The sequence below is a fragment of the Nansenia antarctica genome (assembly GCF_963989245.1).
Source record: "Nansenia antarctica genome assembly, chromosome: 9".
Taxonomy (NCBI): Eukaryota; Metazoa; Chordata; class Actinopteri; order Argentiniformes; family Microstomatidae; genus Nansenia; species Nansenia antarctica.
The window spans coordinates 10,849,101-10,874,558 of NC_137679.1; the positions used below are offsets into that span (position 1 = coordinate 10,849,101).

The window sequence follows — 25,458 nt, forward strand, 5'->3', positions numbered from 1 at the left end:
TAAAGATCCCTCTTTTTTCCCATGACTAAAACCAGTGTTGATTGCCTGGAGCCTGAAAAAGCCCCCTGGAGGGGGAAGCCGGCGATTAGCTCTGACGGGTCAGAGCTCCGGGGAGAAAAAAAAAAAAAAAAGTTCACAAACACACAACCCTTGTCACAGAGTCATAAGGCTGTGGCTGAGGGAAGAGTAGAGAAGTACAGAGTCATTCCCTGTATAGAACCCACATTATCAACCAAATACAGTGTACCTTCATCCCTATATACTGTACCTGTACACAGGGAGTGATTTGAGCTCATATCTACAAAACAAAATAGTGAAAATACCACCGCTTATCCGTGATCCGACTTTGCTGAGGTGCTGGAACTGAAGAGTAGCGATAGAGTGCAGAATAACAGCATCTGCACACTCAAACACTGTGCAAAGACCATGGAAAATCACCAGTGCAGTTATTGTTTTCAAATCACATCAGTGACCCTTGATCCTGACTTAATCTGATGTTTCACACGTCAGGGTCATGATCATTACGCTGGGAGGGAATTGATGGATGGTTAATGATGTGCTGCAATCAAAATCAATTAAAGGGATGGTTTAGGCTAATTTCATGTTTAGGTGAAATATGATCTTACCCTGGCCTCATAGGCCAGTCGTGGCGCAGCTGTGGCGCAGGAGGTAGTGCCGGAGTCTAATGATCGCAACGTTGGCAGATCGGCGGTTCGAGCCCCGGCTGGCCACATGTCAAAGTGTCCTTGGGCAAGACACTGAACCCCAAATTGCTCCCAGTGAGCAGGCCGGCGCCTTGCATGGTAGCTTGCCGCCATTGGTGTGTGAATGAGAGGCCGTTGTAAAGTGCTTTGGATAAAGGCGCTATATAAGTCAGTCCATTTTTTACCATTAGATTCTCCAGTTCTCCATTATCTACTTTGCCACCAGAGCACCCCTAGCTAACAGTTAGCAACGCCGTTTCCAATAGACATCAGTTTCTTTGAGCAGATGTACTTTAAACTAGGCTAATTCGGGACGTCGTGTGCTTTCACAGGTCTATTAGGACAACTCAGGGTAAGATGATATTGTACCTAAACATAGGTTGGTAAAAGTAGGCTGAACCATCGCTTTAAGACCATATTTCATAAGATATGTTCCCTGCTGGCATTAGCTGATACATAATAAATATAAAGTATATATATATAGCCTATACTGTAAGACATTACAACAAATGAAGCAGCGGCTTCTTGATTTTGAAGATCACTATTTTGTTCATTTTGTTGTATAAACCCACCCATAATAAACCCCCCTGTCACAGCTCTATCAGGATTCTGGAGGTGAAGTGAAGAGTATAGACTAGAGCCAAGGTGGGACTTCCTCTCTGCCCATTTGGCGTTTGCGGTACTGCCTGTTTGTCCCCCTGAATCCGACTGATCCAGCCTCATCCAGAGCCGGGTCTTTCCGGTGTCTTCCAGACAAGCTGAGGTTCTGCCATCCCAGCTTTGGCAAGGTGACTGTATGCCATGGGGGATGCAGGGGAATTAACATAAATAGTGCTCCAGAGATCAACAGTCCTCCTCTCCATCCCTCGCTCCCTCCCACCTTTCTCTCCCTCCCTCCCTCCTCTCCCTCCCTCCCTCTCCCTCTCTCTCATCTTCTCTCTGCTTCTGGCATGATGCTTTATCATCATACATTTTTATTACCGCATCATTTCATACCTCCGTAAATCAGAGCTTTAGCTCTGGACACAGAGATATAAATGTGCATGCAGGGAAGAGCTGCAGAGAGAGGAAATCAAATAACAGAGATGCTGTTAACTCATGTTCGCGTAAATGTGAATGTGAGCGAAGGGACGTGTGCATAAATCTGACCCACCTGAGTCTATTAATCTACAGCTCCCCTGTGAAACCCATCACAAACCACCGACACACCCATACTGCTGCAATGATGCTCTTATGAGGAAATATAACGGTTTCATGGGCTGCTATTTATACTAGCATCTTATATAATTGCTTCGGTTGAGAGTGCATAACCTGGAGTCTGTTGACTTATTGATGTTGTTTTTGTTAATAACCCAGTTTATTTACAGTAGCCTACAGTAGAGTTGTTCATTTGAAAAAACGAGTAACTCGAGTTACCATGACAATCACAGTTTTTTTCTACATTTCTTACAAGCTGTTGAAGTTATTCATCTTGCTGGTTACACAGCATTGCTGTGTTGACACCAAATGTCCAGTGTTCTTGTTGAACCTGCCCTTTCTACTAATGAGGATAGCAGACAATTACAATTTACAAACTATTATGAAGCTGTGGAAACTCTCCAAGTCTGACTCTCCACAATCTCCAAGTGTGTGTGTGTGTGTGTGTGTGTGTGTGTGTGTGTGTGTGTGTGTGTGTGTGTGTGAGTGAGTGTGTCTGCTAGTCTGTGTCTGTCTGTGTGTGTGTGTGTGTGTGTGTGTGTGTGTGTGTGTGTCTGTGTGTGTGTGTCTGTCTGTCTGTCTGTGTCTGTGTCTGTGTCTGTGTGTATGTGTGTGTGTGTGTGTGTGTGTGTGTGTGTGTGTGTGTGTGTGTGTGTCTGTGTCTGTGTGTGTGTATGTGTGTGTGTGTGTGTGTGTGTGTGTGTGTGTGTGTGTGTGTGTGTGCGCGTGTGTGTGTGTGTGCGCAGTACACTAACTCAGATGTGGAGCTCAGCTGTGTAGCTCTTGGAGCGGCTAGCCCCACTGCCTCCATACCACCATGGAGAAGCCACGGATGAGGCAACAGTGACACCCTCAGGAGGAGAACAACACTGTACAAACGCCACAGTAGAAACGAACTCTCACTGCTAGGCTTAACCACCCTAACTTATTATACGGCGAGGAGCAGGCAGTTCACACATACATAGCCTACTAGACAAGGGCAAAATGATAAAATATTAATGGTTTTATTTTTTTTTATCTCCATTTTAAACGGCCCAGGAGAAAACTTCCACAGCATGCACAGTTAATATCGTATGCAAAGAACCTTGGCTGTGTGTTCTACAGACTCCCACACAAGCCAGCCTGGTCTGTTTTAAGTTTCCTCTGGCACCGGCGTCCAAATATGATTTTCGGAGAAGGAGATTCCCTGAGGAACAGCCTCTCTGCCATCTTTTTACAGAGCATACTAGGTCTTGGAAACCATTAAATTCATAACATCAATAAACACTAGTTTTGCTTCGGAGGACTAAAGGAGAACATTAAAAAACAGCGTTTCTCTGATCATAAATGAGTTTGGTTAATCATGCCCTATTGGGCTGCAATTAAAAGAGTGAAACTGACCCGGAACAGGAGCTCTTGTGCTCTAAGATGGGTCGAGACCCGAGTTCTAGTACTGGGAAGGGGGCTCCTGATCTTCTGCATTTCATTTCATCTTCCTGATCAGTTGCGATGCCCGACTGAATACACAGTACAGACAGCAGTACAAACAGTTGTACAGGGTGTGGGGCAGACCAGATCATCCTTTCATCTGTCTTCATGGATTGAATGTCAGGGGAAAAAGTATGAATAAAACTGATAGTGAGGCAACATGAACACCAAGCAAACCTAATGTTATTGTAAACGGGTCATACGGTTTACACACCTGGTGGGAGAGGAGAGAGACCCTATAGCTAGTATCAAATCAAATCAAATCAAATCAAATTTTATTTGTATAGCGCATTTCTTACAAGATGCAACTCAATGCGCTTCACACAATGAAAATGTTCAGTCAATCAGTCAATCAATCAATCAATACTGACAGAGCCGCGAGCAGGCAAAAGTAAAAAACTTGTATACTATGTAGCCAGGAAAAAATTCCCTTGCAGCCCTCTACCAATAGAGCGACTACTAGCCAGTTTGCTTACCAGTACCCAGCGGTCCCCCAGGGGAGGCCAGGACCACCGGCACAAAGCAAGCAAGCAAGGGCAAAAACCTGTACTCCATGTATCCAGGAAAAATTCCTTGCATATTATCGGCGTACACACTGTCCATAAATTTTGTGTTGTATTTGCATCGTTCTGCATCCAGTATGGTCACAGGTCCTGCCAAAAGAGAAACTTAGGCACAGTTATAATGCAACAACACAATAGAGACAGTAAAGATGACAGCAATACAACCTGATGGTGGTCCTGGTACACTCTTGTACCGGTTCCAGTACTGCTCTAGGTGCTATTTGGAGCTGACAGTGCCTCATCAGCACCCGGGTCCATTTTCCTGTCAATACAAATCTCAAAAACACGAGTATATCTAGTTCTCTGCAGTGCTATCCTCTCCTCTGTTCTCCACCTGGGGGGTTACCGTTGGTGCCCCACTAACGTTGCACCTGTGAGAGGCTGAAAGGTTGTGGGGGTAGGGGGGGTTGCCCTCTTTATCTCTCTCTATCTCTGGTAGGAGAGCACCAACTGAAGGGCTGTGGTCACGGCCCCCCCCCCATCTCACACCACAGGCAGCACAACCACCTAGGGAGGGGAGCCTGCTCCATCTGTGGGTCCTCTGGAGAGTCAGACCGTGTTTACCTGTATACACACACACACACACACACACACACACACACACACACACACACACACACACGCACACACACGCACACACACATACACATACACACTCATGCCAGGCTGCGCACATACAAGCACACCCATTTAGTCGGGCTTCATAATCTATAATATATAATTCATTCTCAATCTGATTTCAAAGGTTATTATTTTATTATTGTGAGAAAACCATAACAAATAATACATAAAAACATAACATATGACAATGTACATTTTAGAGGAATAAGACCATAGTATGAATGAGGCTGGAAACATATGCACAGGCATAGAGCCTCAGTACAAAAATGAGAGAAAGCACATTGGAGGATGATATATACGTGTACAGGAAAGGCCAGATTGGCCACCTCAAGTAAATGTGTTAAACTGTCGTTCGCTGTTCCAAAGTGAAACTTTGAACACACAAGTCTGAAAAGGTCTTGTCCTTTTTGGACTTGTTCCAACCTTGCCACCCACCAATTAAACTGGAGGTGCCAGGAACAGACATTAAATATGCATTGCTTCAGACAGAGTAGGCACATGCGCACACATTGTTCTTAATGTGTTAACCTAAATCAACAGTTATGCTGGAAGTGGAATGTATTCTGCAGTATGAACTCCTGCCAATCCATGACACCCATTCTCTCACTCTCTCCCTCTCCTGTCACACACACACACACACACACACACACACACACACACATACATGCACACGCACTTGCGCGCACGCACACACACACACACACACACACACACAGCAGGACATGGAAAATAAATAAAATAGCTGGCTCCAAGATTGAAATCTAAAGTCTCTGTTCATGACAGAGAACAAAGAACTACACACAGCAAAGGAACACATTGAAATACCCTCACTTACATTGTGTGATACTTCAAATGTCAAATCACAAAGGAAGCCGTGAACACACAAAGACATAGGTTAGGGGAAATATTTGGGTGTCTCCTTTCAGGTTTCAGGCCTGCTCCAAAAAGGACTTCCAGAGCACTTTGTTCCAGTAAAAAAGCACAGTTAAGACAGGCTGTAGCAACATGACATTAATTACAGAGCAGGGTGTTTACTCAGTGGGGTACAAGCATTCACTCTCACACACACATACACATACACGCACACACATGCACACATGCGAACACGCATGCGCGCATACACACACACACACACACAGTTGCTCTATGCATCGTGGTGAGCCAAGCGTCGCTAGCGAAGTTTAGTTGGGTCATGTGATGTCATGTTATGATCCAGGTCGGTCCCAGTCCTGCCAGAACATAGTGCACTGGTCCATACAGCCATCAGGGTGGTCCAGCGCAGGTCTTTTGGAATTGGATGTGTCGGCGAGTAAGCACAACATGGTCGTAGTCAAAGTTTTCATCCAGACTAAAGGGCAATACCTCCTCGATTTCACTCTGGAAAGAAACAAGACATGGAGAGAATTATACAGAGGGCCTGATATCACACACATGAGAAGAACGTTAAAAAACATTTTAAAAAGTGAAACGTTCTTCATAGATGCAGCCTAGAAAGTCCAGATGTTACGAGTTATTGCCATGGATTTAATTGATTCTTACTAGATTGAGTAAAACTTCTAAAGCACAAAGAGCTTAAATCAATTGTCTCCAAAGAGGCCTTTTTTTTCCAGCAAAGTCACATGAGCGCAGAGAGAAAATAGCAGACAAACAGCCAAAAGCAAATAGCCAAAAGCCAAAGAGCCCCTTCCTGTCAGAGGGGCAAGCATTACATAGCAGTTTTCCTGCCTGATGAAGTCACTATTCCTGCTTGACCAATCATAATCTTTCTGCACCACAGTTCTTGGCCCACCTCTTCAGGAAGGAAAAGCTTTCCTCCAGAGCCAGATTCCCCAGCATGCAGAAAGACCCTAAATTCTCAGTATTAAATGATAGAAAACAACAACATTATATAGTAGGTAAGTGGCCATCCTTCTCCTTACATGTTGCTCTGGACTGGCCTGTTGTTGCTGTGTCCCCTGTGTCCCCTGTGTCCTGGCTGTGGAGGTCGGCCGCTGCTCCCCCCTGGCTGTGGAGGTCAGCTCCAATCGGGTGAGGTGACAGAAGGAGGGCAGGTAGGCAGGTAGGTCCTCCTCCACCTCCCCAGGTAGGAGTCCGCCATCTTGGAGAAGACACACAGAGGACACACACTGAAACCTCCCGCGGCTGGCTGCTCCTCTAGTTGTGTTCTAGCGTCTCTTCTTTCAATAACGACGGGGTAGGGCCAAAGACAGTTTCGGTCACATTGCTTTCACCTCCAGATTCATTTATTCAAATAAACGAGGACGAGGGAGGTAGGAGAGAGGATATGGTGATTCAGACACGTATTAGCGAGTGTTAGGAATAAGCTGACGATATAATTTTCTTCTAGTATCGCCCTTTTTTGTCAAACGACGCTCGATTGACATTGTCGTGATATAGAACGACAGACTCGCGTTTCTCCCGTAGAGCAAAACTGTTGTATATTCCTGAGGATTAGAGTAAGTACAGCATTACGCTGCAAAATGATTATCGCAATCCAGGAGTGTGACAATGAAATTACAGAAAATGAGAACTGACTCATTGTTCAATTAAAACCAGGCTCCAGTAGATCTGAGAGGGCTGCTTGTCACCGTAATTGAATTGTATCACTGGGAAATCGTGCATGGAAATGATCATTTTACCACTAATGATTTTACCTCCTCAAATTCACACCTCATGGGACACTACAAAGCTGTAACCTTGGTAAGCCCTTTTGTGAGTGTCACCGGCTGCACTTGCTTGTGTAAAACACACTTGCAAAAGCCCTACAGCATAACTGTATGTCTGCGTCTCGGCTCCCATCTACGACACAACCAAGAGGTAACACAGCGAGAGGTAACATAGGAGTCTGTACTTCTATCAGAATGAAGGAGGGCCTTATGGAATTGTGTCAAAATACCGATATTCTGACTGACGGCATACACAGAATACAGATAGCACAGCACAAGGCAGGAGGACAGATCCACAGCGCTGAGAGAAAGGGGCCCAGTCCGACAATAGGTGAGCGGTAATTAGACCGCCAGCATATGAAAGGCATCATAGAGGGCAGCTGACATCTAATCTGTACTAAAATGCCTTGGCGTGGCTGTAATCACCTCTCTGCCACAGAGCTAATGGAATCCACAGGCAGATAACAGAGACTGAGAGGGATACTAAAACAGCAAGGCCCCAAATTGTACTCCTAATAACAGGGGGGCACGACAAAAACATCAGGGGTAATCGAGAAGCAGGCGCAGATCGAAAGGACAGACCTAAACTGTTAAAGAGAGGGTATACGACTACGTATCCCCGTGCATTCGTAAAAGGGAATTTAAATCAATTAGAAAAAGCAGAGACCATTAAATATTGACACTCTCCAACCTTCTGTCTGCTAACCCCTCCTCCTTCTCCTCCTCGGCTTGGCAGAGACGCAGGCGATGTTGATCTTAATTAAACAGCTAATTACAGTCTCACTGTGAAAGTCATACTCTGGGATGGGAGGACAGAGGGTGGGAGGAGAGGAGGTTGAGAGGAGATCAAAAAGAAGGGAAGACAGAAAGCACGGGTAGGTGTAGGGACAATGTACCACCTTGCGTACGAGAGGTCAAAAGTGATGCATCAAGAATGTGTACCTGAACACGTTTAAGGCCCCAGTTTGAAGGAGCTACTTACAGAGTTATAAAAAACAAGGTTATTATTTGGCTTATTACTTGGCCGTACCAACAAATACATACATTTGGTACCAAATACCACTAGGACCAAGCTCCGGACCTGGGGTGATGGGGCCTTTTCAGCCGCAGCCCCGTCCCTCTGGAACGCCCTCCCCAACCACATCAGACAGGCCAACACCCTCCCAACATTTAAACAGGCCCTCAAAACCCACCTCTACAAGCTCGCCTTCACCCGTTAACCCTCTCCCCCTCCCCTTCCCATGCGTCCCCAGCACTACCTTAATTAGGCCCCTATACTTTCTTTTATTTACCTTTTTGTTTCTTTTTATTATTAGCCTACTACTCAATCTTTTCAGTTTGTAAAGCGTCTTTGAGTGTCTAGAAAAGCTCTATATAAGTCTAATGTATTATTATTATTATTATTATTATTATAAATGAGGATTTCATGTTTGTTTTTTTTACAACTTCAATATATCTACAGTACTATTATACAGTATGAACTTCAAGTAGAAACTACTAAAACACATAACAGTAAAAAAAAAAAAGTAAAAAGAAAAAAGTAAACCCATCACCACTGCCTTCCCTGACAGTCACATTCATCCAGATGCCAAATGCTGAGCGGTCATTGATCCTGCGGTTAAGGCAATTACAGCCCACTCCGTGTCAGGGAGGTGAGGCCGCTCTCCAGAATGTTCTCCTCTCTTCTCCTCTGTCGTGGTTTTTTACGCTCGCCGAAGCACATTCATAATTATACATGCTAATCAAGGTGGGAGTTCACAGTCAGACGTTTCCGTTCGTCAGCACCTTGGAGTGGCGGTAGGGGGACGACACGCGATGATTTGAACTGTTTGGCATGGAACACCAAGGCCCTCCTCCCACCCCCAGTCCACCCCAGAACCCTCCTCCCACCCCCAATCCACCCCAGGCCCTCCACCCACCCCCAATCCACCCCAGGCCCTCCACCCACCCCCAATCCACCCCAGGCCCTCCTCCCACCCCCAATCCACCCCAGGCCCTCCACCCACCCCCAATCCACCCCAGGCCCTCCTCCCACCCCCAATCCACCCCAGGCCCTCCTCTCACCCCCAATCCACTGTTTGCATCCAAGTCAGGACATTCACACACCAGGCCTTCAACTAGGGCTGCCACGATTAGTCGACTAGTCACGACGACGTCGACTACCAAAATCGTCGCCGACATATTTGGTAATCGCATGTTTTTTTGGAGCTGAAATAAGTGTTGTTGTTTTTTTCCCTAGCACCAGGGGAGCCCCCCCCTCCCAAATTTCGTTGTTTGGTACCTGTACTATATCAATGACAATAAAGACCATTAATTTCATTCGATAAGCATTCGTTTTTCTTCCCTGAAGCTGCCACTGGCTAGCGTTTCGTTTTTCTTCCCTGAAGCTGCCACTGGCTAGCGTCTCCCAGTGTCTTTGATGTACATGCGCAGTGTCGGTCATCCGGGGCACACGTGACTTCCCCGGAAAAACAAACAGAGAAATGTCTTCCTGTCCTCGTACCTCTAAAGTGTGGGAGCATTTCAACCACAACGTTGAAAAAAAGAATGTAAAATGTAAAATTTGCAAAGCTGAACTCGCTTATCATGGCAGCACGTCTATGATGCGCGAGCATCTAAAAAGGAAGCACGTTGTGGCAGATGACGAGGAAGAAGATGGCTCGTCTCGGTAAGCTAGTTAGCTTGTTATTGGCTAACGATATCATTACGTTAAAAGCCTTCTTACATTATTTTACGTTATGTGCTGTAACGTTGTCATCAAAGCGATACTTATTAAATAGCTAAAAATGTTGTCTTAACGTTACAATGCTAAGAAGGCGCGTTCTACTATGAGATGAGTGAAGCAAAGCAAAACTTTTGTACTCTGTACAAGTATTTATTTTTGTTTTTGTATTCTTTTGGTTGCCTAGTGCCTAGCCTACCTCATTTTACTCAGCAGTTTGCACTCTACTACTCTTTACATTACATTACATGCAAGTGATGCCAGAAATAAATCTGCAAAGTTCATTAAAATATCTATTTTTGAGTGAACAATCATTTTAATTGTCTTTCTTTTTAGTTAGCACATGCCTACAACAACAACTAACAACTTCAAGCTAAATTTAGAAGCTGATTTAGAAGATGATAGCTAAATAAGAGCGATTGAGTAATTGTGCGATAAGCTGTAATTTATGATCCGATTAGTCGACTAATCGGCAAAATAATCGGTGACTAGTCGACTATGAAAATAATCGTTTGTGGCAGCCCTACCTTTAACCCCATTATAATCACACACACACACACACGCACACACACATGCACACACACACACACACACACACACACACACACACACACACACACACACAAAGTTGGTGAGGTATCTGCTTGGTGCTGTCAGCCCACCTTGAGGCTAAGGGTGAGGGCCTTGTTCATTAAAATGTCGTACTATCTCAGCAGTTGTTCCGATGTAAAGCACTGGCCCCAGTTCTCTAAACGAGGACAGGGACCTGCATGGACGCCAGAGGAGAAAAGGCACAGCCCTTAACGCTAATAACGCAATTTGCATGTATTGAAAATGCGTAATAAATGTCAAGGAAATTATATGCACATGATATTAAGTAAATCCTATTAAATGTTAGGTGAACCCTTAAATGCCTCCCATGGGCTTACCGAGGGACTACTTCATGGTGTTGCATTATTAACACTAGAACAGCCACGGGGTCATTTGTGAGTCAAAAAGGTTTTATATCTTTGAGCTCAAAGAGAGCTCAAATTTCAGGACCCCTCCTTTCATGACTTTTCCTAGATATGTGCGTTCTACCACCCAGTATCCTTACATTTTCAAAATCACATCAGGATAAGCGAGTATAAAGCTATTTTGCCGTTTTTCTGTGTAGGAGGCAGGCTAATTTACAAGCGGCCAACTAGTGGTCGTTGTGTGTAAATAGCAGCTTAGCATTGTAAAGAGACAACATTTGACCCCCCGAGGCGGCTCTTATAGTAGGTAAAAAGGCACGGCTGTTCTGGTGTTAACACATGGGTTAAGAAATACTTAACTTTCATACTTTACAGTATTTGAGGTAAAAATGCAAGAGACCTCTGTAATTTCCTGTCAAAGAACTTTCGCTTAATGGAACCATTCTCCGTGAAATAGCATCCTAGTCTCAAAGTCTCATATCAATACTGCACGGCAAAAAGGCTAACTTTCTAATTCCACTCTAATCAGAAAAGATTAGTATACATTGATGTTAATGATGATCCATGCACACAATTAACCAGTCTTACGTTCGGATAATAAGAATGCTTTTATGCAGAACTAAAGAAACACCTACGTATTCCCAACGCACTCATCTGGATTCTGAGAGTGTGCTGAGAGTTCAGTCGAGAGAATAAGTTGCTGTACCTGGACCGGCGCTGGGCTCTTCCTCCTGGCTGAAGTCCCCAACATCCAGGTAGTTATCCAACTGCAGAGAGTAATGGAGAGGTGCCCTTCAATCAACAGTTCTACATTTGGAAAACGACAGAACTGTTTAATATGACTGTTTTGTTGTGCAAGCCTAGGGTTTGGGTATATCCGTTATGTATATGCTTTTATAACAAAGCTTGATGTATAGCTCTGAATCAGTCAATGAGTTAACTTACTAATTCACTAACCCTATGAGCAGCGTTTGTAGCTGTGGCTGCGTTTAGAGTCACTTTTCTCCCATTCAGTGTTTGAGGTGTACCAACATTCAAATATGTCGTGTACAAACTTTCTCAGATTTCAATGTATGACACATCATTTGAAAGCTTACAATCTGTAGTTTAAGCACATGTAAAAAAAAAAAAAAAGGAAAATGACTTTAGCTACTGGTTGCACATTTCACCAGCAGCTGGCACAAATGTACTATTCGAATATAACGCGAGGAAGTGCGACGTCTGTGGGTCTAAAGCAAGAGAATCATGAATGGTAAATGGTAAATGGACTGACTTATATACAGGGGTGCACATAACTTTTTGGGGCCAGTGCTCAGAGGAGCACCTAGGGATGCTGCTTGGTGCTCCCCGAGCTCGCGAGTCACGACCCGTCCCACAGGATGGATAAAAAAGGGATACATGGATAACTTATATTAGCAAAAGGACATGTATTCATAAATAAAGATGAACGAACAAATGATTGTGTGCAAAACAAAATAAACAAATGCAAAATCAAATGACTGCTCTTTAAGCATGAAAGTCTGTCAGACTCCTTTAACACAATGAAATCAACTGACATCTCTTTAAGCACTAACTGAATGTCTGTTCTTTAAACACAATGAAATCAACTGACATCTCTTTAAGCACTGCTCTGTTCTGTAAACACTGAAATCAAATTTTCAACAAAAAGTTACAGCCTAAGCATTTATTTATGCTACAAGCTTAATCATCATCATCACTGCTCTCTTTACTGCTGTAAGTTATCACTGTCCTCAATTTCAACCATGGTAGAGGATGTTGTAGGGCAGGCCATCACTTTAAATAGCTCATTATTTTGATTGTGCAACAAAGTCTTTTTTTTCTTCTTTCTTCTAATAGAATTCCCAACCATATTCCCTGGGTCAGGGGTCTAGGTGCGATAATGAAGCTGTAAAACAAACGTCTGAACGTTTGAAAGCTTCAGAGAAAAGAAACGTGAAGTCCCTTGGTGTTGTTTTTCCTTTTAGCGACGAGTCGTTCGGGACTGAATTTTCACGTGGCGGCGAGATAACCGTGCGATACGCGATACGCGGAATGAAAGTACAAGTTACGCTACTTTCCGAATGTTTTCGTGAGGGGAGTTGCCGTACTCGTCGGGCCTTCGGCTGAGGGGACGGCAAATAGTTACTTACTTGGTGGGGCTTGCTTCTTGGACCCAGCTGTTGGTGCGCAAAAGCGCTGATCTGCCGCTGATCTGCCGCGCAGCCTGCATTTTGGCGACGCATGCGCACTGGCGCACCAGTTATGTGCACCCCTGCTTATATAGTACCTTTATCCAAAGCGCTTTACAACATCCTCTCATTCACCCATTCACACACACACACACACACACACCAATGGCGGCAAGCTACCATGCAAGGCGCCGGCCCGATCACTGGGAGCAATTTGGTGTTCAGTGTCTTGTCCAAGGACACTTCGACATGTGGCCCGCCGGGGCGCAAACCGCCAATCTGCGTTCATTAAGACGGCGGCTCTACCTCCTGCGCCACAGCCGGCCCGCTATGCGAGAGAGTCATCCGCCGTACCTTCAGAGTTCTGCCTGGTGGACGGAAGTCTCCATGGCTGCCGATGCCCACTGTCACTCCAGCACCCACCACCATCTGGAACCACAACAAAAGAGAGAGACAGAAAACAATTGAATATGATTCCATGATTCCATGAACAACGAAATTTGGGAGGGGTGGCTCCCCTGGTGCTAGGAAAGAGAAAAAAAAAAACTAAAAAAACAAGAAGGGAAAGGAGCTGGTTTACATAAATAAAGGCTATGTACACTATCCACTATACTATACTGTACAGATAAGACGACTAGGGTTGTCATATTGCACATAGTGTTATTGCACATTCATTTAAAGTGTCGCAGTTTGCAGGCTTGAAATGTACACATTTGTGCCTCAGCACTACACCTGATTTTTTCAATCCAGCAGCTGCCATCAATCCGTCCAGACTGTCCAGGGCCCAGAACCTAGGTCTTTGCTGTGTTCAGGGCCTGGATGGCCCTGGGGTAGAAGCTGAGCTTCAGTCTGTTTGTCCTTGCGGCCATGGTCCTGTACCGCCTTTTCGAGGGCAGCCGGGCAAAGTGTTCGTACCCAGGGTGGGATGGGTCTCTGGAGATCTTGGAGGCCTTCCTGAGACAGCGTGTGTTGTACAACTCTTCCAGAGAGGGGAGGGGGGCGCCGGTTCACAGCAGTAATACTCACATTGTAGAATAATTACGCTCACTGCGCAGTGTGCTCAAGGAGAGTGATTTTCATTATGATCTTATTCAACCTTAGGCACTTGTGTACGGATATAATATTTCGTCACGATGATCTACTGTGACTATTGACCTACAGTAGCAACAGACAGTAAATACTAGACCGATGAGTTTGGACAGTTGAGCACCTTCCAGAGTGGTCGTAGTGGAGAGGAGCTCTCGTGCGAAAGGATTGTCCGCTCACTCAACTGCCTTTTAATCTTTGAAGTAATCAAAGGGGATTTAATTGGAAACCAAATATGGGATCCTATCCCGAGACCATCGGTTTCACTGTGCGGCTCGCTGATGTATAGTATCGATTACAACAGAGAGAGCCCCCTAATCAGAATCATGGCAAAATCAATAGCTGGCATAGCCTGAGCTCCTAAGCACTGTTCATGCTCCAATGTTCACATCTGAAGTAAACCTTCCTTCTCCCCCTGAAACAATCCACTCATTTGGTTTAAAGAAAATGGAAAAACACTGAAATAAGGGGGAGGGGGGGGGGGAATAAACCAAGGAGACAGACGGAGAGAGAGAGAGAGAGAGAGAGAGAGAGAGAGAGAGAGAGAGTGAAAAAGGGGGAGAAAGAAGGGGAAAAGGGCTGAGATGGCTGGGAGGGACTGGAGGGGCTAATAAACTATGCCTTCAGTGTGATTGAGGTTTACTCTTTAAGCCCACAGTCACTCAAGTCTACGGGACAGAGAGGGAGATCCACGAGTCACCGACCTCTTCCTGATCAGCAGGCAGGACGCAGACACCCAGCTGTCCTCCCTCCGTCCGCCTTCTCCCGTCTCTGCTCTCTACTGGTCCCTCTGGTCCCTCCGGTCCCTCCGTCTCCCCGAGGAAGAGGTTGGGTCCTGAGAGCACGGTCGCGTGTCCACTTCCAGCGCTCCCTGTGAGGAGGGGGGGGGGGGGGGGGGGGGGGGCGGGAGAGTAGAACGGGGAAATTGTCTGTGTATCAGCTTTAACTCCTGTTAGGTGTCAGTTCAACATGCTTCGGGTCCCGACCTGTCGGCCTGTGTGTGACTGACCTGGGGTAAGGTGTGTGAAGGAGGCCAGGAACTGGTCGTAGGTCTGCTCGGAAGAGCTGCAGAAACTCTCCAGGGCGTCCGACACCATCTGGTCATCATCAACCGGGGCACCTGAGCCGCTCTTCACCCCTGGCATCCTGCCACACACCTGGCTGGCTCGCTAGCGGCTACCACCAGGGCACTGTTCACCTGGGAGGGGGGGGACAAGGAAGTAGAGGGAGAGAAATGGGTTGACGTGGAAAGTGATGGAGGGTTGAAAAGAAGGAGTAGAGAGGGTTTAGGGAGAGAGACAGAGGGTAAAAAGGAAGAGCAGATAGGAAGGAAGAGTGGAACAAAGAAAAGAGAGACAGAGAGAGGGTCTGATTTGACTTGAGAGCTGAGCTGCATAGTAGGCCTATTCCAGGTCCAGTCACATGACCGTGTGTTGAGACCAGTCTATCAGAGTTCTGGAAGCCTGGGGAAACCTTTGTCATAAAGTAGCTGCAAAGGGGGGGAAACCTGTTTGAAATGAGTGAGCGAAAAAAAAAAAAAAGTGGGAAAAAATAATTTCTGTTTACCTTCAAAGATGCAAGCAAACAGCATAGGTAACAACTCTCGAAAAATATTAATAATAATAGGCTAATAATAATAATACATTACGCTTTTCTACAATACGCTACAATACGCTTTTCTAGACACTCAAAGACGCTTTACAAACTGAAAAGATCGAGTAGTAATAATAAAAAGACACAAAAAGGTTAAGGTAGTGCTGGGAACATGGGAAGGGGAGGTGGGTTTTGAGGGCCTGTTTAAATGTTGGGAGGGTGTTGGCCTGTCTGATGTGGTTGGGGATGGCGTTCCAGAGGGACGGGGCTGCGGCTGAAAAGGCCCTATCACCCCAGATCCGGAGCTTGGTGCTGGTGGTCTTGAGGGTGGTTTGGTCGTCAGACCTGAGGCAACGGGAGGGGGTGTGGAGGGGGACGAGGTCGGCAAGGTAGGAGGGGGCCAGATTGTTGATGGCTTTGTAAGTGGTGAGTAGGATTACACACATAACAAGCAAACATTCTACAGGCATGTGGAGGGAGGGCTCTTGGAATGTCGCTAGCCGTCCAGATCAATCCAAGCCAGATAAGCTCCTACAAAGGACGTGTGAGAACAAGGTGATTTGGAAGTAGTGGTGGTCTAGTGGATAGTGAGTTGGACTTGTGATCGGAAGGTTGTGAGTTCAAATCCCGCCTGAAGCCACACCACTACTAGTGTGCCCTTGGGTAAGGCACTTAGCCCTCAGTTACTCCAGGGGGAATGTCCCTGTAATTCGTAATTGTAAGTCGCTTTGGATAAAAGCGTCTGCTAAATGGCAAAAATTAATTAATTAATTAAAGTATGGCTCCTCAAGACTTATTTTGTCACAATACTATACGTACCGTACAGTAGCCATATGAGACAGAATCTGCCTGCTCAATTCCAATCACTACAGGGGGAAGCGATTACCCCTAACATTTTAAAGAGTGATAAACACTGCAGCGGTGTGATCGTCTGATCGTCTGAACATCACAACTGTCACTGCGTAATCTGTCAAAACTCTCCTGCAGGGAGAAGAATCGTCAGGTAGTGAAACTTGATAGGGGACAGAAACAGGTGCTACGAGAGACTCTAATTACTCTGTTCTATCAATTATACAATACAAACCCCTGCATGTCCTGGGGTCTGCGGTGTACTGCTGTGCCGCCCACACAGCAGCGGCACCGACCCAGCTGCAGCAGCTCCGTAAGCAGGCTAGGCAAAACCTTCAACAGTACATTGTGTTATTGCCTTAAGGAGCTATTGAACAGGTTAGTTCTTTTCAGTGCTAAATTGCATGTCGATTGGACGTAATATTACTCATGAAAAACATTTTCCACATCGCCTATTCAGCTGTAAGGGAGTAATGTTTTATTTCCTCCCTGGCATTGGGGGTACGTTCTGCTGTTCGACTCCCTCCCCCCAGCAACCATCCCCCACCACCCGCCTCTAACCCATCCTTCCAGCATCAGCTCGAGACACAGGTGCTCTTCTGTTTGTGTTTTTGGAGTTCTAACGTTCTTCTAGGCAATCGTGGTTGCAAGCCTTTGTTTTGCACACTCCCTGAATCTTCTCTCAGCCCCTCCAAAAACACAAAAACATTATGGTAATGAATTCCAGACATCTGCTTCAAGCTGTGTGTCAGTGTGTGAGTGTGTGAGTGTGTGTGTGTGTGTGTGTGTGTGTGTGTGTGTGTGTGTGTGTGTGTGTGCGTGCGCGCGCGTGCGTGTGTGTGTGTGTGTGCGTGTGTGTGTGTGTGTGTGCGTGTGTGTGTGTGTGTGTGTGTGCGCGTGTGTGTGTGTGTGTGTCATACACAATAGGCTACACAGAATCGGGATGAATTCAAGCTTCAGTAGGGAAATAAAAGGAATTACATTTAAAAGCTCCACTCCTCTCCTTCCTCCTTCAGCACAGATTAATATGTGAGTCATGCATCTGCAGGTTCAGTGTACTGTGAGCGGACATGAATCACACTCCCACTGAATGCACATGGTACTACACACCACTCAACTCTCTTGATGTGAGGGGGAATGCCAAACTGTTCACTGAGGGGATAATGATGACTCTCCGTGGTTTTGGAGGGCTTACTGACAAAACATGATACAATGAGCCCCATGGGTTTCCCAGCTGCAGTACGACCTAATAGCTTTCATTTAGGTGTGAGACAGAATTGCTAGTTACCTGGCCATCTCTCGACTTAACAAGGCCTGCTTTTTACATCATGTCTGTGTGGGGGGTGCCACAGCTGAGCGCTAACTGGAAATTGGAAGACTGTAATGAAAGCTGTGAGGTGGAAGACGGAGAGTATAGGCGGTAGAGTTTTTAAAAAAGGCCTAACTCTATTTCCAAAAGCTTATAGGCTACTTTACAGGACTAAAAATGTATATTTCCCACCAGGCCAAGGCTATATCCATGGCTCTGAGAATGTGAATAACCAGTACACTGGGGGGCATGTACAGCAACCAAGATCAGAGGAAAAATAAGGCAGAGTTAACTTTAATGGAGAGGGGTTTCAACTAGACTAATCGTTGAAAAACATTGTGTGTGTGGGGGGGGGGGGGGTGCAGGCCTTCACTGACTGTACAACAACAATAACAATAAACTAACGTCATCATTTTTACAACCTCCGTGTTTATCACCATCCAAACATCCAAATTGTACAGTGTATATTCAGCAGCAACACCTGTCTGTCAGCAGCGGTCACAGACAGTTAACCTCCAGATCTGAAACTCTCATCTGATACTCAACGAAGCTTCACCAACTCTGTCACGAACTGCCGGTTCTCTAATCTCTACCCAACTAAATTACTGTGTAGTCAGTCTACACGAAACGTAAGTCACATTATCTAATTGCACCCTTCAATAGAAGTATCTAACTAATAGCCCTAGTCGATTTTCACAAGAACCACAGCCTAGCAGATCCTGCATGAGCAGGTACCGGTAAGTTCTACTGAGACGCTTTAATGAGGGGAGGGTGATACACACTGATTAAGTTGACTATTCGAGTTGACAAATCGTGACGTTAGAATTATAAGGTTCTATCTCAATTTCTGTCAAAATTGAGTTTTTTACATAATCTGATCCATTATGTGTTTATTAATGCCTGTGTGGTGTTATTTTTAAAATGTTGATTTTGTTTGTTTGTTAGTAATTCATAAAATACAAAGGTTCCATCTCACAAAACATAATGGAATGTAAAAACTTTGACGCTCAATATCTCTGAACTACGCTAAACGGAGATAGAACCTTATCATTCTAACGTCACGAAATCAGCTACCCAGCTTGCCACAGTATCGCACAGGATATTATACATACTACTGTTAACATTAACTAGTTATTCGTGTTATTCATCATGGCTTCATCTCTCTGAAATGACATCTTTCGCTGATGATGATGGGAGCAAAGAAAGTGATATTACAAGCTAGCTAGGTCAGATCTGGGCTGCTGTAATCTCCGGGATACTAGCACGCTATGCTAATGTTGGCAAAGTCGCCTGGTACAGAGAGAGAGTATGGTCACAGATTATGCCGTAATGCCAAGTTGCATACAAGATGTAGAAAATACCTGTAAAGGTCGCAGGAGTAAACACGAGTGAAACACTGGCTGGTCAATGTGGTTCTCTGGGTAGCGTACCCTGGGAGCCTAGCAACGACGTTGTGCAATGGCTGTTGGGAAAATGAGGCTATTGGCCGTTCATTACATGAAAGAAGAGCGGTGAACAACTACATTTCTGAGATACGTCAAATTGTCTCACAATCTTCTGCTGACAGGAAACGCTACATGGGGTTAAATAGTTCCTAGTATGCCATTGGATGTGGTGTTAGAATTATTGTTGGAGATTGGGGTTAACATGTAGAAAATACCTGTACAAGGGTTGTCATATTGCACATAGTATTGTTGCACATTCATTTAAAGTGTCGCAGTTAGCAGGTTTGAAATACAACTGTGAACATTTCAAACCTGCTAACTGTGACACTTTAAATGAATGTGCAACAATACTATGTGCAATATGACAACCCTTGTGTACATAAGGTTCAGATAAAGGAAAAGTTAGGATATTTATAGCATAGCATAGAGTACAGCACAGTGTTTTATTGTATAGTATAGTATAGTAGATAGTGTACATAGCCTTTATTTATGTAAACCAGCTCTTTTCGCTTTTTTTATTTTACCCTTGGCCCTCTTGTTTTTAGACTTTTTTTTCCAAGCACCAGGGGAGCCCCCCCTCCTAAATTTCGTTGTATGGTACCTATACTGTATTAATGACAATAAAGACCATTCATTCATTCATTCATTCATTCATTCATTCATTCATTCATTCTTTCAAATGTAATAAAGTAATTAATATAAACGATTGGACTGACATATTTATTGTGAAATATTTATTGTGCAGTTGTCAAAAAACATTTCAGAATTCCTTTTTGCTTTTGTGAAACACAGCTCATTGATAACTAGGAAAGGAACATTTCGAATGCGCTTCAGATCAAAACAATGAACAGCTGACTAACACCCGTCTGTTTGTGTTGTTTTCACACAGCCACCTGCAGAAGTATGACCCTGCAACCGCTGACTGCAGTGAACTGTGCCGGACTCCTGCAGCCTGGCTGCTCCCTTCTGCAGCTGGACGGAGAGGTCTTCCTGTTCGGTCAGAAAGGCTGGCCCAAGCGCTCTTGTCCAACAGGGGTTTTCGGGGTACGCCTGAAGCATGGGGAGCTGAAGTTGCGAGCGATCTCCTTCTCTAACGACTCGTGCTACCTTCCACCGCTACGTTGTCCCGCCGTGACCCACCTCGAGCCCCACGACGGACACCCGGAGGGCTACCTCATCCACGGGGGCCGTACCCCAAACAACGAGATCTCGGCCAGCCTCTATCTAATCACCCTGGACAGCCGCGGCTGCAACCGCAAAGTGACGCTGCGCTGCCAGGAGAAAGACCTGGTGGGAGAGCATCCGGGGCCACGGTACGGCCACACCGTCAGCATCGTGCACAGCCGGGGCAAGAGGGCCTGCGTCCTGTTTGGCGGCAGGTCTTACATGCCCGCCGGCGAACGGACCACGGAGAACTGGAACAGTGTCGTCGACTGCCCCCCCCGGGTGATCCTCGTCGACCTCGAGTTCGGCTGCTGCTCCGGCCACACTTTACCCGAGCTCGCGGACGGCCAGTCGTTCCACCTGGCCCTGGCCAGGGAGGACTGCGTCTACCTCCTGGGAGGTCACACCCTGTCCTCCGACTCCCGCCCCGCTCGGCTCTTCCGCCTGCGGGTCGACCTCCTCCAGGGCGAACCCCTGCTCTCCTGCGAGACCCTGGACACCGGCGTGTCCGTCACCAGCGCCATCGCCACCCGCCTCGGCCCCTCGCACGAGTACGTCGTCCTGGGCGGGTATCAGTCCGAGACCCAGAAGAGGCTGGAGTGCAGCAGGGTGGTCCTGGATGACGGCGGGATCCGCATCGAGCCCAGGGAGCCCCCTCAGTGGACCGGGGAGATTAACCACAGCCGCACCTGGTTCGGCGGCAGTCTGGGAGAAGGGAGTGTCCTGATAGGGGTCCCGTCCGAGGGAAGACCGGCCCCGCCGGAATCGCATTACTTCTACCAGGTGTGCTTCCAAAGGGAGGGAGAGGCGGAGGACGGGACTCAGGGCTGCAGCCAGGAGTCCACAGACTTGGAGGACTCCGCTCCGCTCGAGGACTCGGAGGAGCTCTACTTTGGCCGCGAGCCCCACGAGCTGGAGGGCGACAGCGACGGAGAGGGGGACACGTATAACGAGGAGGATGAGGATGACGAGACCAAGTCGGGTTACTGGGTCAGATGCTGCCTGGGCTGTCAGGTGGACCCCAATACCTGGGAGCCCTACTACTCCACCGAGCTCTGTCGCCCAGCCATGATCTACTGTTCCAGAGGGGAGGAGGGCCATTGGGTCCACGCCCAGTGCATGGAGCTGACGGAGACCCTGCTGGTGAAGCTCTCGCAGGGCAAGAGCAAGTACTTCTGTCTGGACCACGGAGGCCTGCCCCATCAGGAGATGACCCCACCGCGGCAGGCGCTGTCGCTGAAACGCAGCCCCATGAAGACGCAACACAGGAAGACTCCCCTCACACTGAAGATGACCCCAGCCAAGAAGAACCTCTTCAGGAGGCTGTTTGAGTGACACAGTATGTTTGGCCATGCCAAATAATCTGACTCAATAAACCTGCTAAATTCTGTGGTTAGATGCTGTTAGAATTTAAAAATGTATTTTTAAAAATGTATTATTTGTATTGTTTCATTATACAGTATCATAGATAGAACTCATAATTTTAAAATAAATGAAATAAATGTATGGGGAATTAAAAAACTGGATTAAATAAAGATTTAAATAAATATCTGTTATGATCACCCTTTTTGATTTGGAATGAATGTGATGAATAAGTCAAACAAATCTGAATGTGTTGATTTGTGTGTGTGTGTGTGTGTGTGTGTGTGTGTGTGTGTGTGTGTGTGTGTGTGTGTGTGTGTGTGTGTGTTAGGGCTGCACGATTAATCGATTTTAAATCGAAATCGCGATTTGAAATGACGCGATTAGCTAATCGCAAAGCCTGCGATTTGCCTGCGATTTTTTTTTTTTTTTTTTTTTTGCCATTTAGCAGACGCTTTTTTAATCCAAAGCGATTTACAATTACGAATTACAGGGACATTCCCCCTGGAGTAACTGAGGGCTAAGTGCCTTACTCAAGGGCACACTAGTAGTGGTGTGGTTTCAGGCGGGATTTGAACTCACAACCTTCCGATCACAAGTCCAACTCACTATGTGTTTCTCAACCCTCTCCTCGGGGCGCCCCAGCCGCTCCACATATTTGATCTGTTCCACCACCAGCACACCTGATTCAACTAATCAAGTCCAAATCATAATTGCTTTGGACTTGATTAGTTGAATCAGGTGTGCTGGTGGTGGAACAGATCAAATATGTGGAGCGGCTGGGGCGCCCCGAGGAGAGGGTTGAGAAACACCACTACCCGTATGGGATACGTCATACAGCGCGTCGGATTCAACGTCAATGAACGTCAACGTCAATGAACGTAAAAAAAAAAGACACTTGTTGAGAGAAACAAAATGGTGTTGCTGTTTAAAAAAAACATAAATAAATATGTTGTCCCAATTCATATCTTTTAAGTTCTCATCCTTGCATTAGAATTAGAGCAGTTAATAGTTTGATGGTATCATGTGGTAATGCTCTCTGAAAATAGGTGATAGATAGATTCATCCAATCACCTGCCAAGTATTTTTTGAAAGTACCTGCCCTTTTCCAAACAGCTTCCAATTAAGCTTTCCTAGATGGTTGTGTAGTGTATTCTTATTGATTATGAATCAAAGAACAGTTAGTTTAAGATAATTTAATTAGTTACAGGCAGGTTTATACATTACATCTGTTCCCCGTGGATCCTGGGTGAGAAGAGAGCGCTTGTCGTGTCCCTCTCCCCGTTCCCCTCCAGAGGGGAGGGGCCAGCGTGCATGTGTGTCCCTGCCCACCCCCCAAAGGTCCCTGCTGGTCATCTGTGTCCCTGCATGCCCTGGCATGTGTGTGTGTCTAAAACATACCACATATTCATACATAGATCATACATACTACAGAAATATACTACACATCCCCCCTCGGACCACCCAGAGGGTGTTCCGAAACTAAACTACCATAAAACAAAAACAAAAACACAAAACCCCACAAAACATCCCAAAAAAAAAAAAATACCTTTTTTTTTTTTTTTTTTTTTTTTTTTTTTTTTTCAAAATAAAATTAAAAATTAAAAAATAAACAACAACAGACAGAAAAACTACACCAACACACAACACAAGAAGCACAATAACACAGACCAACCCAGGACCAGTATTAGGAACCAAAGATATCATAAACAAAAAATAGAAAACAACCAATAATAAAAAGAATTTTGAAAATAACACTCACAATTAAACTAAACACAGTTCATCATGCACAAATCAATACAGAAACTTCCAACGACCGATGTTTTCTTTGTCCTTGAAGCGTCGGGGTCAGAGGTTACTAGCACTTGTACCCAGTTGGAGAACAGCCTTTACCGCTGTCTCAGATTGATAACACTTCCATAGTCAGGAGCTTTCCATTGTCGTTGCGCTAGGAACAGAACCTCTCTCCTAGCTTCGTATAACCACCACATCACTTCTCAACTGACCTCAATCACACGATATAGAAACAAACAAACAATACTCAAATAATGACATTCAGTTATCATAACACATAATTCTCCAACAGTAAGCATAGGACAAAGGGAATGCATTAATGCATAGATCTTCACCTCAGGTGAGGACTAGTCTTCTGAAAAGTTCATTAACGTGGACTGAGTGACTGATTTTCCAAAAACAGTCAATGAGGCCCTGTCTCCTAAGAAAGTCAAAAATCATGTCTGCTATAATAGGTGCTCCTGTCTTAGCAAAATAAGTTTCCCATGCCCCTAAGACCGTTTCCAGCCATGCTATCATCTGCTGTCCATTCCCGTCGTTCCCTTTGATCTGCTGCTTCACTACCCTATTCATAGTCTTTAATCTTTTCCTAACTGGTCGTCGTCCGTCAGTGTCATTGAGGTTAAGGCAGCCGCCTGGTCCCCTCCCACGCTGATCAAGGTCTGGGGAGTCGCCCTCAGCATCATCTGAAGCATGGTGCAGGCACTCGCCAGCATCCCCAGTAGCACAGGTGTCCAGGCTTTGGACACCCCCAGGCTGGACCTCCAGACTGTCAACACTCTCTGCTTCGTTGGTTTCTGGTTCATTGGCATCTGGACAGCTTTCCGCTGTCCCCTCGGTTTCAGGCACTGCCGGTAATGTCACTGGCTGTAACACTGGCATTGCCACTGGCTCTGGCAACACCACAGCATCTCCTCGTAGCTCCTCCTTCTCAGGTTCTCTGGGGACCTCGGCACCTGTTGGCACAACATCCTGCCTACTCTGTACATCCACCCCCCTGTCCACCACCCGTGGCCCTATTGGGGTAGGGATATGCCCAGACACCACTGGTGTACCCACTCTGATGTTGTTTCTCCAACAGACCCCACATTGACCTAAAGCATGGTCAATCTGTTCCATCAAATATGGACTCCAAAACCCATATTTCTTGGTGATCTTGCGTCTTACCTCCCCCCTAGCCACATGTGCTAATCCATGAGCTTCCTGTATTAACATGCCTAATAAATCTGAGGGTGCTACAACCAACCCCTCATGATTCCTCCATAGACCTGTGTCATCCTGATTTGCCCCCCTTGCTAGCCAAACGCTCTTGTCTAACGTAGTTACTCTACTCTGTAACATCAATAAATCCTCAAGTGTGACCATGCCCTGTAATTGCTTTTCATGTGTGACCAGAAGACCTTTACCTGCCTTGTCTGCTCCTGTAATGGCTTTGGCTGCATCCTCTGCAGCCCTGTTACCTTGTGTGACATGTGATGAGTCAGACCTGTGTGTGGCACACTTCACTATAGCTAATTCCTTTGGCTTCATCATGGCTTGTAACAGCTTCATGATCTGTGCGTGATGCTGTATAGGCGTACCATCAGTTCTCTTAAAACCCCGCCCCCTCCATACAGCTCCATTAAAATGACAAACATTATGTGCATAGGCAGAGTCGGTGTACACTGTCACTCTCCGTCCGGTTCCCAAGTTGCATGCTTCTGTGAGGGCAATCAATTCAGCCAACTGAGCCGAGCAAGGCTGAGGAACTGCCTCAGCCTGTTCTACAATA

General features: G+C 45.9%; 2 protein-coding genes across 2 annotated transcripts; one reads left to right on the forward strand and one right to left on the reverse strand.

Moving 5' to 3' along the window:
- Positions 1–5,815: 5,815 nt before the first annotated feature.
- On the reverse strand, positions 5,816–15,316 carry iftap (intraflagellar transport associated protein; the record flags this gene model as incomplete). Its single annotated transcript, XM_080539197.1, has 6 exons — positions 5,816–5,929; positions 6,472–6,650; positions 11,603–11,663; positions 13,440–13,514; positions 14,876–15,042; positions 15,181–15,316. 6 exons carry the CDS (start codon positions 15,314–15,316, stop codon positions 5,816–5,818), a joined length of 732 nt encoding a protein of 243 aa, XP_080395323.1.
- A 4,954-nt stretch (positions 15,317–20,270) lies between these two features.
- On the forward strand, positions 20,271–21,866 carry rag2 (recombination activating gene 2; the record flags this gene model as incomplete). The annotated part of the gene is made up of 1 exon (XM_080539881.1): positions 20,271–21,866. The coding sequence occupies one exon, from the start codon at positions 20,271–20,273 to the stop codon at positions 21,864–21,866; it is 1,596 nt and encodes a 531-aa protein (XP_080396007.1).
- Positions 21,867–25,458: the final 3,592 nt, after the last annotated feature.